Source organism: Amblyraja radiata, chromosome 7 (assembly GCF_010909765.2).
Source record: "Amblyraja radiata isolate CabotCenter1 chromosome 7, sAmbRad1.1.pri, whole genome shotgun sequence".
NCBI classification, from domain to species: domain Eukaryota; kingdom Metazoa; phylum Chordata; class Chondrichthyes; order Rajiformes; family Rajidae; genus Amblyraja; species Amblyraja radiata.
Window position 1 is genome coordinate 44585700 of NC_045962.1, and position 15380 is coordinate 44601079.

At 41.4% G+C, this 15380-nt stretch overlaps 1 protein-coding gene across 2 annotated transcripts in view; it reads right to left on the bottom strand.

The window, feature by feature from the left end:
• pard3b (par-3 family cell polarity regulator beta) overlaps nucleotides 1–15380 on the bottom strand; it is a 1048449-nt gene that overhangs the window by 129397 nt on the left and 903672 nt on the right. For both annotated transcript variants that reach the window (XM_033024356.1, XM_033024355.1), the window contains exon 21: nucleotides 10886–11018. In XM_033024356.1, coding sequence (XP_032880247.1) covers nucleotides 10886–11018 — 133 coding nt within the window. The remainder of the gene's footprint in view (nucleotides 1–10885; nucleotides 11019–15380) is intronic.

Below are 15380 nucleotides of genomic sequence, written 5' to 3' on the forward strand. Positions count from 1 at the left end.
GTAAAAGCTTGCTGTGTATAAACTGTCTGCCGTGTTTCTCACCAGGACAATGGTGTCGGGCTGCAGTTGTGAAAGTGTATAATTGACTATAAAGCCCTTTGGGATATCCTGAGTTAATGACCCTGTGTTCTGGTCCCCAGGTTTCCAGCATAATCGTCCAGTGCACCTCACATGCAGTAAAGTAGTTGCAATGCACTGCAGTCCCTGATGAACAAGAAAGTAGCTGAACAGGGAGCCCTCATAAAATCCACTTTTACTGACAGCTTGGTTTAAGTGAAATTTTATTGAATTCACAGCCTGTGTGCTCCACTCTATCCTCCTTCCACCTTACATCATCTCATCCTATCAACGCAACTCTAATTCCTTTTTCCCTCATCCACTTAGCTGGTTTCCTCGTAAAGGCATTTATATTAATTGCCTCAACTATTTTATTTTAACCACTCTCCTGCTGCAGAAAGTCCTCCAGAATTCACTTCTGGGAATATTAGTGACCAATGTAGATTTATGACCTAATACTTGGAAATGTAAGTTCTGGGTTTGGACTAATAAAATCAGCTTTAAACTCTCGAAATGGATGCAAAATGGTGCGGGTAAAAGAACTGTCATCTGATCTGGGAACATTGAAATTACATTAGAATATAGTGAACACTTCATCATGATCCGAAGGTAAGAAAACACCAGAAATAGAACATTCATTAGAACTCGGTTGTAATGAAGTTTATTTCCTGATTTTCCTCATGATAATACTGACTACAATTAATGATAAAACTGACCCCTGCTCATAATTAAATTTCCCTTTGGGAGCTGACTCTTCTGAAATGGATTGCCTTGTTTCCTACATTAGATCAGTATCATTTCAAAAGCATTGCATCTCATCTACTTCCCACACATCTGATCTCACCCCTCTTTATTTGAACATAACAAGAACAGAGATTCCCTGATCTCTACCCATCATCCCACCAACCTCAGCATCCAAAAGATCATCAATAGTTCCAACAATATTCAATGCCAGACCTATATACCCCTCCCTTTGTTTTTCACCATTTCGAAGGGATTTTCCTTGTAAGTTGCTAATCCCTACTCCCTACTCCATCGCCACTCCACCTTCCTATCTTCTGCTCTTCCCACCATCCAGGGACCCAAACATTCCTTCTACGTAAATTAATTTGCACTTCTTCAGAACTGAATGTTCTGCATTCAGCATTCACCAGGTGTCTTCTTCACTGAGGGTACCAAATTGGGTGACCGTAGCACTTGGGTATGGTCTTATTGTAGGATCCTAAGCTTCTGGTTGCTTGCCACTTTAATTCCCCATCCCATTGTCCACCCCAATCTATCGGTCTGTAGTCTTCTGTCTGGGCACATTACAGCCGTCGGGACTCCGTGTCAAAGTTATCAGCTTTAAGTAGCTCGATTTCTGTCTCTATTGGAACTTTTTGCCCGTTGCTCGAAGGGCCGAATGGCCTACTCCTGCACCTATTTTCTATGTTTTTCTATGTTACCCATCTGCAATTCTGACTCAGTTTATTTCTCTCCATTTGTATAGCTCCCCCAAGGACATGACCTCTGTTGGTCCAACAAAAGTGATAATCCATCAAGGGTCTGGAACCAAGAGTGCCAGAAAATCAGTGGTGGACCTGTAATAAAATGTTTTGTAGCATTCTTTAATGACAGGATGTAGTATATATTCTATACATGTTATTATGGGAAACATTAATGGGATTACTTAATGAAATGATACAATTATAGCATGTGTATGCAGAGCGATATGGTACGTGCTTTGATAGAAACGGATGTTTCTGATTTACAGAGAAAATTGCTTATGGACAGTACTCAGGAAGAGAATCCTTACATAATCCAGGAACTGCCTGTATATAAACTGCACATGCAGACACTAAGGTGCCAATTCACCCTCACACTGACCTTCATTAGCTCTCAGATTAAGCTTGGAAATGTGGGCTCCTGAGCGAGCTGGCTTTGGAATGACAGCGATATGATATGGGAGTATCACTTTTCATCACACAGATTTATTTTAGTTTGATGCTATTTGTTGTGAGCAGACTTGCAGATGGGTAGCAGATGCATTAGCCTGGATTAATCCCAGACTAAAACTACCAAAAAGTGAGCACACGCACACACACCGTTCCTCTATGGAACAAACATATACCAAAATCAAAGAGCTTTCTTTTCCTCAGCCACCTCCATGCTTAAGAGAAACAAACCACTGTGCTTCTCCACAGTTCAAAGGCAAGTTTCCAGTTTCAGCAGATAATGGACTATTTAAAAGAAGAGAGAAAGGGATGTATTTATATATAGCATTGGTTATATCCTTGAGATGTCCCAAAATACTTCACAGCCAATGCAGTAATATAAAAGTGCATTCAAAATTGTAATTCAAGGGATACAGAATGTTATATGTGCACAGTGCCCTCTCACAAACAGCAACGATTGAACTTTTGTTGAGTGACAATAAAAGAAAACCGCAGATGCTAGAAATCTGAAACAAAAGCAGAAAATGCTGCAAACTCTCGGCTGGTCAAGCAGCATCTGTGGAATGAGAAACGAGTCAATGTTTCAATGTAAAGTGTTGGCGCAGGAATAAATGTTGGCCAAAACACTCAAAAGAAGGCTTCTGCGCATCCTCTGATAATGCCACAGAAGATATAAAAGAAAACTGCACTGTCCTTTCACAAAATAGGCCAAAGACATTTCATGTTCCTGCTGACATCTTATTTCATATAAAATCTCAGGACTACCTCATCTACAAGCTGTCTTCTCCATCTAAGATTCAGATTCAGATTCAGATTCAACTTTAATTGTCATTGTCAGTGTACAGTACAGAGACAACGAAATGCAATAAATCCAAACTGCATTTCCTCAGTACTGCACTTGATTGCTAACCTAGATTTTGTCATCAAATCACTGGAACGGTCTATAAATAATACGCACTTGCTCAGAGTTGAGTATTCTATTGACTGAACCTCAGGTAACATCCATCCAAAAACAAACTAATTGATGATATTGTTTGTCCAACAATACAAGTACAATATACTTTTCCAGTTTGTCACAATTGCCACTCACAGGCTAACATTACAGCTCAGTTACAATAGGCAGGTCCTCAATAGTTACATCTACTCCAAAGTGGAATTAATTGCACTGAAAAGGCAAAGGTGGAAGCAGATTTCTAAACGACACTGTCCAGGAAGCTAAGACGTTACTGTGAATGTCAGCCACTTCAAGCTGCCAACATAGGCAAGACAGGCAGGCAAATAGGGTAGTTTGACCCACATGTCCAATCAGATCTACCCCTGTGACAGTATGTCTTAAGTTACCATAAAAATGCTAATCGACATAATAGATAAAATTCTGCTGTTTTAGGCTAATGTTGCTATGAAAGGTAAATGAATAGGCTGAGGAAGCAAGTGGATAATCCACTGGGTATATTGTTCAGTAAATGCTCTGAAAGTTTAAATCATTTTCTCTGAAGGACAATGTTGTCCTTTGGTAGCCGTGGGAATAAAGGTATAGACTATTTTTTAAATGGGGAGGGGATTCAGAAATTGGAGGTACAAAGCGACTTGGGAATGCTTGTGTAGGGTTCCCAAAAGGTTTATTTGCAAGTTGAATTGGTTGTAAGGAAGGCAAATGCAATGTTACCATTTATTTCGAGAGGACGAGAATATAAAAACACGGATGTATTACTGAGGCTTTATAAGGTACTGGTCATACTGCATTTGGAGTATTGTGAGCAGTTGGGCCTCATATCTGTGCTGGCATTGGACATGGTCCATGGGAGGGTTACGAGAATGATCCCGATGATGATTGGGTTAACGTATGATGAGCGTTTGAAGGCACTGGGCCTGTACTCGCTGGAGTTTAGGATGAGGGGGAACCTCAGAGCATTGACTAACTGCCATATAGTGAAAAACCTGGAGAGAGTGAATGTAGAGAGGATGTTTCCACCAGTGAGAGAGTCTAGGACCAGAGGACACAGTCGCAGAATAAAAGGACATACAAAATGTCTTTAGTCAGAGAGTGGTGAACCCGTGGAATTCATTGCCACAAACGGCCATGGAGGCCAAGTCGTTGAGTATTTTTAATCGGAGAGTGGCTGATTCTTGATTAGTCAGGGTGGCAAAGGTTATGGGGAGAAGACAGGTGACTGGGGTTGAGAGGGAAAGATAGATCAGCCATGATTGAATGGCGGAATAGACTCAATGGGCTGAATTGCCTAATTCTGCTGCTATGACTTATGAACATAATGCAATTTTTGAAACAAGTCAGTGGAGTTCCCCCTCGTATTCTGCCTCATATTAAGCCCTGAACCAGCATTGTTAAAGTACCTGATATGATCATTCGCAATTTGTGGTTTCTGGACTTGCTGTATGTAATTTGGTTGCTATGTTTTTTTTGGAGATAAATACACCAGGGACCACAATACGAGAATGGGCTGGCGGGGTAGTGAAGGCATTGTCGAAATTCAAGTCTTAGGACAAATCTGATCAGAAAAATACGGATATAATCCTTGGGATTCTGCAGAAATGCTGATGCATTCCGCGGCGGCACTCCCTATGAATACATTCAGTGGGATTTCCTGTCCTCACTGCACAACGCAGTGTCAGTTACACAATTTGATAATATTCTATTTTAGTATTAATACATTGAAAAAACAAAACTAATTTAGTCACACAGAAATAAACATGGAAACATAAGGAGTAGAGAATTCTCGAGATACTGTTTACAACACAGGAAATGGCCAATCCACACAAAGAAAAAATCATCTTACACACATCCTCTGGTCTGTGGAATACCGATAAAAAGTATGGGCAAAGTATGGATGAAGTTTTCTTATTCACTTGGCTATGAAAGTTTAAAAAAAGGTGATCACTTCCAACAGTTGAGCAAGGGAAGGGCATTCATACATGGAGAAATATTCTGTGGAAAAACACTCAATAAAATCCATCTTATACTGATAGCAGTGGACAGCTGTGGATAAAGCAATATTGTATCTTTATAAATGATTTTTTCTGGAGCTTTTTATGTTCAAATAAGATTTTTTTACTATTTCATTATTCCTGATGGTTACTTCCCCGATGACTACATTTGCATTGGTTGTTATCTTTCCCCCTGGGAAGCATCCATTTTACAACGGCTCTGCAATAAACTGTAACACTAGTGATGAATTCCTTTCTGTTTCATGCATTCACTCCAATGATAACTTAATTGACTAGTCTACCATGACCAAAAGCACTCATCTGCCATGACATTTCAAGTCCAAAGCTCAGCTTGTCAACAAAATGCAACCCTGACATCCATCTCAGAGTTATGACACAAGACCGTAAAACATTCAGATATTGCAGGGAGAGAAACAGAATTAGCATCGGGTTGATAACGTTTTGAGCAGAAACCTAGAAACATAGAAAATAGGTGCAGGAGTAGGCCATTTGGCCCTTCGAGCCAGCACCGCCATTCATTGTGATCATGGCTGATCATCCACAATCAGTAACCCGTGCCTGCCTTCTCCCCATATCCCTTGATTTCGCTAGCCCCTGCAGCTCTATCTAACTCTCTTTTAAATTCATCCAGTGAATTGGCCTCTACTGCCTTCTGTGGCAGAGAATTCCACAAATTTTTTCTCATCTCAGTTTTAAATGGCCTCCCCTTTATTCTTAGACTGTGGCCCCTCGTTCAGGACTCCCCCAACATTAGGAATATTTTTCCTGCATGTAGCTTATCCAGTCCTCATATAATTTTATATGCTTCTATAAGATATCCTCTCATCCTTCTAAATTCCAGTGAACAAGCCCAGTCTTTCCAATCTTTCCTCATATGACAGTCCCGCCACCCCGGGGATTAACCTCATGAACCTACACTGCACTGCCTTAATAGCAAGGATGTCCTTCCTCAAATTAGGAGACCAACACTGCACACAATACTCTAGATGTGGTCTCACCAGGGCCCTATACAACTGCAGAAGGACCTCTTTACTCCTATACTCAAATTCTCTCGCTATGAAGGCCAACATGCCATTAGCTTTCTTCACTGCCTCCTGTACCTGCATGTTTACTTTCAGTGACTGATGTACAAGGACACCCAGGTCTCGTTGCACTTCCCTTTTTCCTAATCTGACATAATTGAGATAATAATCTGCGTCTTTGTTCTTGCCGCCAAAGTGGATAACCTCATCTACATTTTATCTACATTATATTGCATCTGCCACGCATCTGCCCACTCACTCAACCTGTCCAAGTCACGCTGCAACCTCCTGGCATCCTCTTCGCAATTCACATTGCCACCCAGCTTTGTGTCAACTGCAAATTCGCTAGTGTTACTATTAATCCCATCATCTAAATCATTAATATAAAAAGTTAAGGGATGAATAAAATGGAGAGAAAAAGGGGAAGAATAGAGAGCATAAAAGGAAGGTCTAGAGAATAGAACTGATTGAATGACAAAGGTGGTAAAGGCAGGTGATTATCAAAAGGTATGTCTGGGGAGACGTAACAGGAGGCGATTAATGAAATCAGCAATGACAAAAAGGGCAAAAGAAGTGAATGTGAAATATGAGCGACAAGCCTTGAATGGCTGATTATCCGAATCTACTGAATCCAGTTATTAATTCTGACGGCTGTAACATGTCCAGCTTGAAAATGAGGCACTGTTCCCATGGCCTTCGTTGGGTTTATTGGAGCAGCATAGGAAGCTGAAGACAGACAGGTCAGAGGAGAAGATGGATGAAAAATTATAGTGACATGCACCTGGAAACACCCTGAGACTGAAGGAAAATGTTCTGCACAGCAATCACCCAATTCTGGATTAGCTTTCTGAATGTCAAGCAGCCTAGAATGCAGTCATGAGCATAGAATGCAGTGACTTAAGTTAGAAGCAGTGCATGCAAATATTTGTAGAGAATTCTCCAACATTATGCATTTTGTTTTGGATTTCCAGTATCTGCAGGATTTTGTGATCAAACTATGATAATTCAACTCGGTACAGTGGCGAAGCGGTAGAGTTGCTGCCTTACAGCGCGTGCAGTGCCGGAGACCCAGGTTCGATCCCAACTACAGGTGCTGTCTGTATGGAGTTTGTACGTTCTCCCCGTGACCGCATGTGTTTTCTCCGAGATCCTCGGTTTCCTCCCACACTCCAAAGACGTACAGGTATGTAGGTTACTTGGCTTAGTGTACGTGTAAATTGTCCCTAGTGTGTGTGGAATATTATTAATGTGCAGGGATCACTGGTTGGCACGAACTCGGTGGGCCAAAAGGCCTGTTTGCACGCTGTATCTCTAACTCCTGGGACTCTGTTGGACCACATCATCTCATTTAGCAACTGTGAGCTCATGAATTGAGTGCAAGTTTGTAATCATCCACTAGCCTGTTTGTGACACTGTGTATCAGTACGTCCATGTGGATGTGGGTGGAGGGGGCATGGGGTGAGTGGGTCATGGTTCAGTAAAAACTGGTGGTGATGGCAATCATTATTAACTCCTGATCTTGACAAAGCAATAAGTAAATGTACTGAAAGGAGCTCTAAAAATACAGCAAAAACAGTTAAGTACACTTGGGAATCTCATCATTGATTATGAAGCAATGAATACAGATGTCTCACTGAATATCACTTACTCATACCCATTATGTGGAGCAAGTCATCCTATATTTATCACAACCTTATGTCCAAGAAACCTGTGGCTGCTTGACCCTCTTACATTATGGCAGGTTGACCTCTGGCATCTGATGGGAATAAGGAAAGTTTAATCTTTAGGTATTTTAAGCATCACTGTCTGCGTCTGTTAACTACCATTAGCTTACTGCCTATCCACAAGCGCCTTAATTATAAAATAGTCATCCAGTAATTTCATTTGCTCCTTGGCCTCATACCTCCCTACCTCTGTGACTTTATCCAATGTTGCAATCCTCCGAGAATGCGGCTTTGCTCCACCTCTGGCCTCCCACACATTGTTAATGCACCTCACCCACCGACTGATGTCTCGCCAATTACCTTCCCTGTTCCTGCCCTGCACAATTCTTTATTTTATGTACCTTAACATGAACTTTTGTAAATTGCTATCAATTTTATCTGCCTAGATTCCTGTGAGCAGCCCAGGGATATGCAACAAATATCAGCCTGTAAATTAACTGCAAATTGCTGTTGTCAGATACAAATCAGGAAATATCATGACAAATGTAACAAAATATTCAGATGGTTCAAGGTCCATCTGAAGACTGCGATGCACTGACTACAATAGTAGGAAGCAGGCATGGTCTGAGGAAATCCCCTGGCTGATGTCTCTGCAACAAGCCATCAACATTGTTTTACTGGTGAACAAACATGATCCCCATGACAGAAGCCATGAAAAGTATTTTCTCATCTTTAAAATGAGGGAATGAATTCTAAAAAACATAAACAACATTCTGCACAGCTTTTCTTTCACACCCATGCCAAATCCGCATAGCAAATCCTAACAAATTTGTCCAATATTCCTACAATCTTTATCTCCGGTGGACAAATGGTAAGAAAGTCATTGTATTGAAGTTCCCAACTCTGGTTTGATGTTTTCATGCAGGTTTTATTATGTGGGCTGTCATCTCCAAGCACCACATCCATTTGATCAGATTTCATCACCAGACACATCTGTTCATTCTTCCTCTTAGCATTCTGCAGGGACTCTTCCCTTTGTGACTCTCCACCTCCACCATCCATTCCCCGCCCTATGACCTTCTCTCTGTACCTCACCTGGTCTTTACTTCATCCCCTGCCACCTTCCAGGGACCCATACAGTTGTTCCATGTGAAGCTGTGATTCACTTGCACTTCTGGTGGTGAGGGTGGTGGTGGCCCATAGTAGACGACGACAGCATGGATGTGCAGACTCATGTTTTGTGGGATCGAGTGTGGCTTATGAGTCCGAAGTGCGAGCCACACACGCGGGAGCACATGGAGGCTGTTAGGGCTGCAGCCTTCCTCATGTCTCTGGCACTAATGAGTCGGCTTCGGCAATTGTCTTCAAAACTGCTGACCACCTTCTTAGTGGTTGTACGCCAGCCAATTTCCTCTCCCACTTGCATTTCTACCAATGAGGTATACTGCAAACTGCTTGAAATCCAGTACTATATGAAATACCCTGCTCTCCCCTTTATTGGAGAAAATGACTATTTATTTGGTGACTTCTTTAATGAATACCTCCATTTACTCCACAAGATTATACTTTGCTTCCACTTGTCTGTCACTTTAATTCTCTGAGTCATTCCCTCTCTAATCTATCTGTCCACAGCCTAATATACAGCTCTGATGATCCCAATGTAAATTTGTTAACCTCATCTGGTGTCTAGGCATGTGCCTTTGTAACTCAATATCAAATTCAACAATTTCAGGTAACTTTTTTCCTGTTTGTATCAGAACTGGCCAGGGTTATATATTTGTAACATTTACGCAGTTTCTCTCTCTCTACGGACACCACCTGACCTACAGGGCATTTCCAGCATTCTCCTATTGGATTTAGTATCTGTAATTGGGATTAACTATAATGAGAGAGTCATAGAGATACTACATGGAAACAGCCTCTTCAGACCAGCAAATCCATCCCGGCTATCAACCATCTATTTATACTAATTCTACATTAATCATATTTTTTATTCTCCCTGCATTCTTATCAACTCGTTATAGATTCCACCATTCACCTACACAATAGGGGCAATATTCACTGGTCATTTAACCTATCAACCTACGCATCTTTGGGATGCAGGAGTAAACTAAAACCTGGATGAAAGTCACTTGGACAAAGGGGGGATGTGCATACTCCACCACAGACAGCAGTGGAGGTCAGGATCGAACCCAAGTCTCTGGCACTGTATGGTAGCAGTTATACCAGCTGTGCCACACACGTTGGCAGCCCCGGCCTTATCTTGCCAGAGATATTCACCTTCTCATATGGTTCCTTTTTCCACTCTTTCTTCCACCTGAAATGTTAACTCTGTTTCTCTTTCCAAGGGAAAGATGCTGCCTGACCTGTTATGCGCTTCCAGGATTTTCACCTAAATCCATACAATTAAGCCTATTCCAATCCCTGTTATATTAATATAATTAGTAAATGAAAAGTTCAAAGGAAGCACTGCATATAAAGTTCTATCTCAAAGGTCTTAGGTTCTTTCATCTTTATTGTTCATTTCAGTACGAAGAGGATTATTCCCCTCAGATTGAGAGAAGTTTGTAAGGGGATAATTAGTAACCTCTTCTACAGTAAGGAGTTAGTCACAGTATCATTCTTAATATTGTGGTTAGCTATACACAAACACATTGCTTTCAGAACCACCCAACTGCCAGTTACTATATTGAAGCAATTATGAGGGCAAATCAGCTGCTGTTTGTTTTCCTGGTATTTGGGAAGCCTGCACTGTTTTTCTTTCCCTGCTTAGTAAATCAAAATAAACTGATTGAACTGCCTCCCCTGCACTTGGGGAGGCAAATCCCCAAAACATGATGCCCTTAAGGGATAAACAAAAGAATATTGCTGTAGAAATGGTTGAAAAAACGTGCCTTGATCTAAAGTTAATGCTCAAAAAAAGTCCGTGGATAAATAATACAGAATTCTCATTGAGGTAGCCAAATAACCATCTATCTGGGACAAGTCAAGAAACCATATGGTGGTATAAGTAAATATTTATTGTTACCTACTGCTGGCCAAAATACATTTGACCTGTGCTGTTCAGTTCCATTTCAGCTTGTAAAGCACATACTCAAGGCAGCTGTGATTGAAATCAGCGCAACTGGTACTTAAGTTAAGGTCACTGTAGATTTTTACTTCTGTTCGGTTACACTAGAAGCCAGTCCTGTTTGACTGGGTTAGAGCATGGTGGTGATCCCTTCACAAAACCTATAAGACTTACCCAAGTGGGCTCGTAGTCTCCAGGCCGCCACCTGCCTTCGTGCTCTTCGTACGATGGAACAGCACCCTCCCTCCTGGCCTGGTGATACTCCTTCCTCAGCTGGTGGATACGTTCCATGTTAGTTGGTCTTGAACTGTAGAGAACAATTGGTCTTGTTTAGTGGTCGACCCTGTTCATCCTCACAGATACTCAAGAATTCACTATTAAACATCATGGAAGACAGATCAGTAATTTCTCCTATTTTTGAGAATGAAAATCATAGCACGGAAACAGATCCCTTGGCCGACCAAGTCCCTATAATAATTCATATTAATTATACAGTACATGAATCCCACTATTATTCAGCTCATATTCTCATGAATGTCCACCCCTAACACCCCCTCCACACCCACACCCCAGATTTTATCACCTACCGATAAACCTACCAATCAGCTAGTTTTTGGGTTGTGGGATGAAACCAGGGCACCCAGAATCCCACACCGACAGCACCTGAGGTTCCCAGCACCGAGGTCCAGTCAGATATTTTATTTACCGTACATCAAATCAAACCTTCTGGAGGTTTGTTCCCGTCTTCATTTTGTTGTGAAGTCACTAAGGAGGATCACTATGTCTCTCATTAGGACCGGGGCCATGGAATGTTCCAGGCTAGAGTATAATTCCTCTTTGGCCTCATTCGTTGCTCCAGGTTGATGTGAATGCACTGATGACTATCCACATTAGAGTGAATCAGAAGGTCATGAGAAGATCATACACTGTTTGTCACCTACTGCCAGTAATATCTCACTCAGTCTGGCTATGTCAATGACAAAGGTTTACTATCTTTAAATGGTGAATGATCACCGTCTTTTTCCCAGGATGGAGAATCTAAAACTAGAGGGCATAGCTTTAAGGTAAGAGGGGAAAGATTTAAAGGGAGATATGAGGAGCAACCTTTTCATATTCAGGGTGGTGGGTATTTGGAACATGCTGACAGGTTAGATGGTATGGTGGGCACAATTACAATATTTAAAAAACATTTGGACAATTATTTGGATATGAATGATTTAGAGGGAAATGGGCCAAATGCAGGCAATTTGGTCAGCAGGGATGAGTTGGGCCAAAAGGCCTGTTTCCACTATGGCTCTGAATATATTAATGTACAAATAATATTCCATCGTGATAGCTGATAGTTGTGGTACATGGGTGATACGATGGTTGCAATTATGGAAATGAGTTTCTGTGGAAACTTTATTGGCGACAAAACCAACACCACAACCTGACTGCTCCCAAATCCGAACTCTCAAGGTTTTATTGTTTAAATCAGGATTCAGTGGGTGTTTTCTGGAAGCCTCTCATAATCGCAGCAGGATTCAGCTATGGCAAGACCGTTTTGTTATTGGCGATGCAGGTTTCCAGATTTTGTGGATGTTGTAATTTAAAGCAGTATTTCTACCTCACATCAATTCTAGCACCACAACCAACTCAATCATTTCAATCGGCATTTCTGAAATAAACCCACAAACCGTTCCTACAAATCGAGGAATGCATGAGAATACTCAAAGACCCCCAACTGTCTAAAGATATCAGTCGCTAGATAAAGATAGGCAATACACAGTTCTACCAAAACATCGATAGTCTAAGACCAAGTTGTAGGCCTACTTAAAGAATCAGCTCCCTGCCGCTGGGGAAGGAGCTGGATAAGGAGAAAGATTTCATGCAGGAGAGAGGAAGGAGATATGAGGGAATATTTGTCTGGGCATGTCAAAATGACAAGGGAAAATAAGTGAATCGGACAAAAACCTACCTAGAGAAAAAGAGGACAAAAACAAATCGTATAGGAGGGAAATACAGAGGCAGGGACAGTCAACATTTCCACTTTCTCAATGCAAGAGATGCCATAGGAAATGTAAGTAGTCAATGGAATCACACTGGAAGGCACCACATTTACTCTGTTTGTGGAGGTAAAGTCATTTGGTTAAATAAAAACAATTGTTGAGGCTTCAAACCCAGGGCTTGTCAAATACAGCTAGCAGGCAAATTCAAAATAAACAAATATATTAACTGCAGCAGTCCACCAGTGAAGACAGCATACATCAAGCGAAAATAAGATGCATACCACATAAAAGCAGACATTACCCTCCACAACCAATTACATGAATAGTAACCCTGATCACAGCATACTGAAATGTAAAACATCTGTTTTATAGAATTTTAATAAAGCTGCATTCATTCATCACAGTGTACAAGCATTTTTCTTTCTTCAAATGCACAGGACACAAGGCATTTCTGTCATTATTACTTGCAGCCGAACCATGTCACGCATTTTTTATTTAGGAGAGATGACCTGCAGCTAGCATGAGGGAGGTTCTCTCAGGCAGCATTCGCTATCTTTATTATGAAAAAGCTATTAGCGATCCTTTGTTGTGTTCAGGAAAACAGACAAGACTGGAATGAGGACCATATATTTCAACGTTACAGTCAGTCACAAGTCACTGGCAAGTAGTTTTAAATAAACCTACATTTATCTCTTCACAACAATCTCAGATTTATCTTCTCACAATGTCGGAGGAGCAGAGGGAAATTATTCTCGGTAAACAAACAGGAGTGTATTATCCAAAGGGTATTCCACATGGGAAACAGTGAAATGATTGGAGTGAGTAAGTTACATTTGGAATACTAAATAGAGTGGAGGGTCAAACAACAATGAGATGGAGGGTATCACTTGACAACAATAAGTTGGAGGGCGTCACCTGGACAACAGTAAGGTAGAGGGTGCAACCTTCAGAAAGGGTCAAGTAGCTACCTGGACAACAATATGGAAGAGGGAGTTACTCATGCGTTTAGACTGGACCCTTTAAATCCAGATATATAAAGAAATCTTCCCCCTTTCTCCTACCATGGGCAGAATATTCTGTGCCTGCGAGAGCATAGTTTGCATTGTTCAATGTTTATTTTAGAGATTCAGCATGGAAGCAGGCCTTTCAGCCCACACCGGCCAATGATCGTGCATAAACCAGTTCTACCCTACACTCTGTGGACAATTTACAAAGCCAATTAATCTACAAATCTTTGGAATGCGAGATGAAACTGGAGAACCCAGAGAAAACCCAGGCGGTCATATACAGAACGTAAAACTCCGTACAGGCAATAGTCAGGATCAAACCTGGGTTTTTAGCTGTGTAAAGCAGCAACTTTACCACTACCACTGTGCCGCCCAGTGTGTAGAGGAATGGTTGAACACTGCTAGTGTGGGAGTTAGCCACCTGTGGTTTCATACATAATATGTGGGATGACGTAACAGCGAGGATAATGAAAGTGACAAGGCATACAGTGACTGTAGAATAAATTAATTACTAGATGTGACAGGCCATTCCAATTAATTAGGTACATACAGATGGCAGGTACATGATAAACCATGGTCTATGTGGATTATTAAAAATATATCTTGCACTTATAATGCCACAAATGTTTAATAGATACAGAAACATTTCACAGAAAGAAGCAGATCTGGAAAAGAACAGTAAATCACAGAGATCAAAAATATTCACCAAATTACTGGTTGGAGCTTTTGAGAAGATTTTTACATAAAAGTGATGTGGTTTTGGGAGAGTTCCACTACACAATGTGAATAAGTCCTGGCACAAACACTGGGGCAAAGAGGGGATGATGTTGAGTGGTGAGGAGAGAGAGATCACAGATGTGGATACTCACTATCTATTGCATCCTACTGCTTTATGGTTCAGTCCCACATACATGTGCTACAGTCACTGGACAGAATTAGCATGTCATTTAAATGATGCAATTATTTAGTGATAGTTGTGTGGGTGCTGAAAAGTTCCTAATTGTTTCTGGGTCAATCTGAATCACTAGCGATCCCTGCCTTATGATCCTGATGCACGTTGGGATTACCTGTATTCCACATTCTGCACCCCCTTTGGAGTAGTGTGGGTGAAATTAGACCATGCAATCACCACTTATCCACACAATAGTGGCATTTTATAGTTGTAGAACCAGCCTGCACCTCTTTGGGATCGTACAAACATCGCAGGCAGGCAGCACCTGAGGTTAGGATTGGACCTGTGTCGCTGTTAGGCAACTGCATCATTATGCTTTGGAAGGAACTGGTTTAAATCGAAGGTAGACACAAAATGTTGGAGTAACTAGGCGGGACAGGCAGCATCTTTGGAGAGAAGGAATGGGTGACATTTCGGGTCAAAGATGTTTTGGTTGGACCAGTCTGATGAAGGGTCTTGACCCGAAACATCACCCATTCCTTCTCTCCAGAGATGCTGCCTGTCCCGCTGAGTTACTCCAGCTTTTAGTGTCTATCTTTTTCATCATTATGCTGTCCACATGTGGAGCCAATGTGGACCAGCAATTCCAAGTTGGATGAATGAACATGTCTTAAACACCAGAGCACATTATCTGCCTCAGACTCTCCGTGCTGGCCACAATTTTAACTTGGAAAGCTGCAGTTGTAATTTGGAAAGAAGGCTGTTGTAATTTGGAAAGAAGG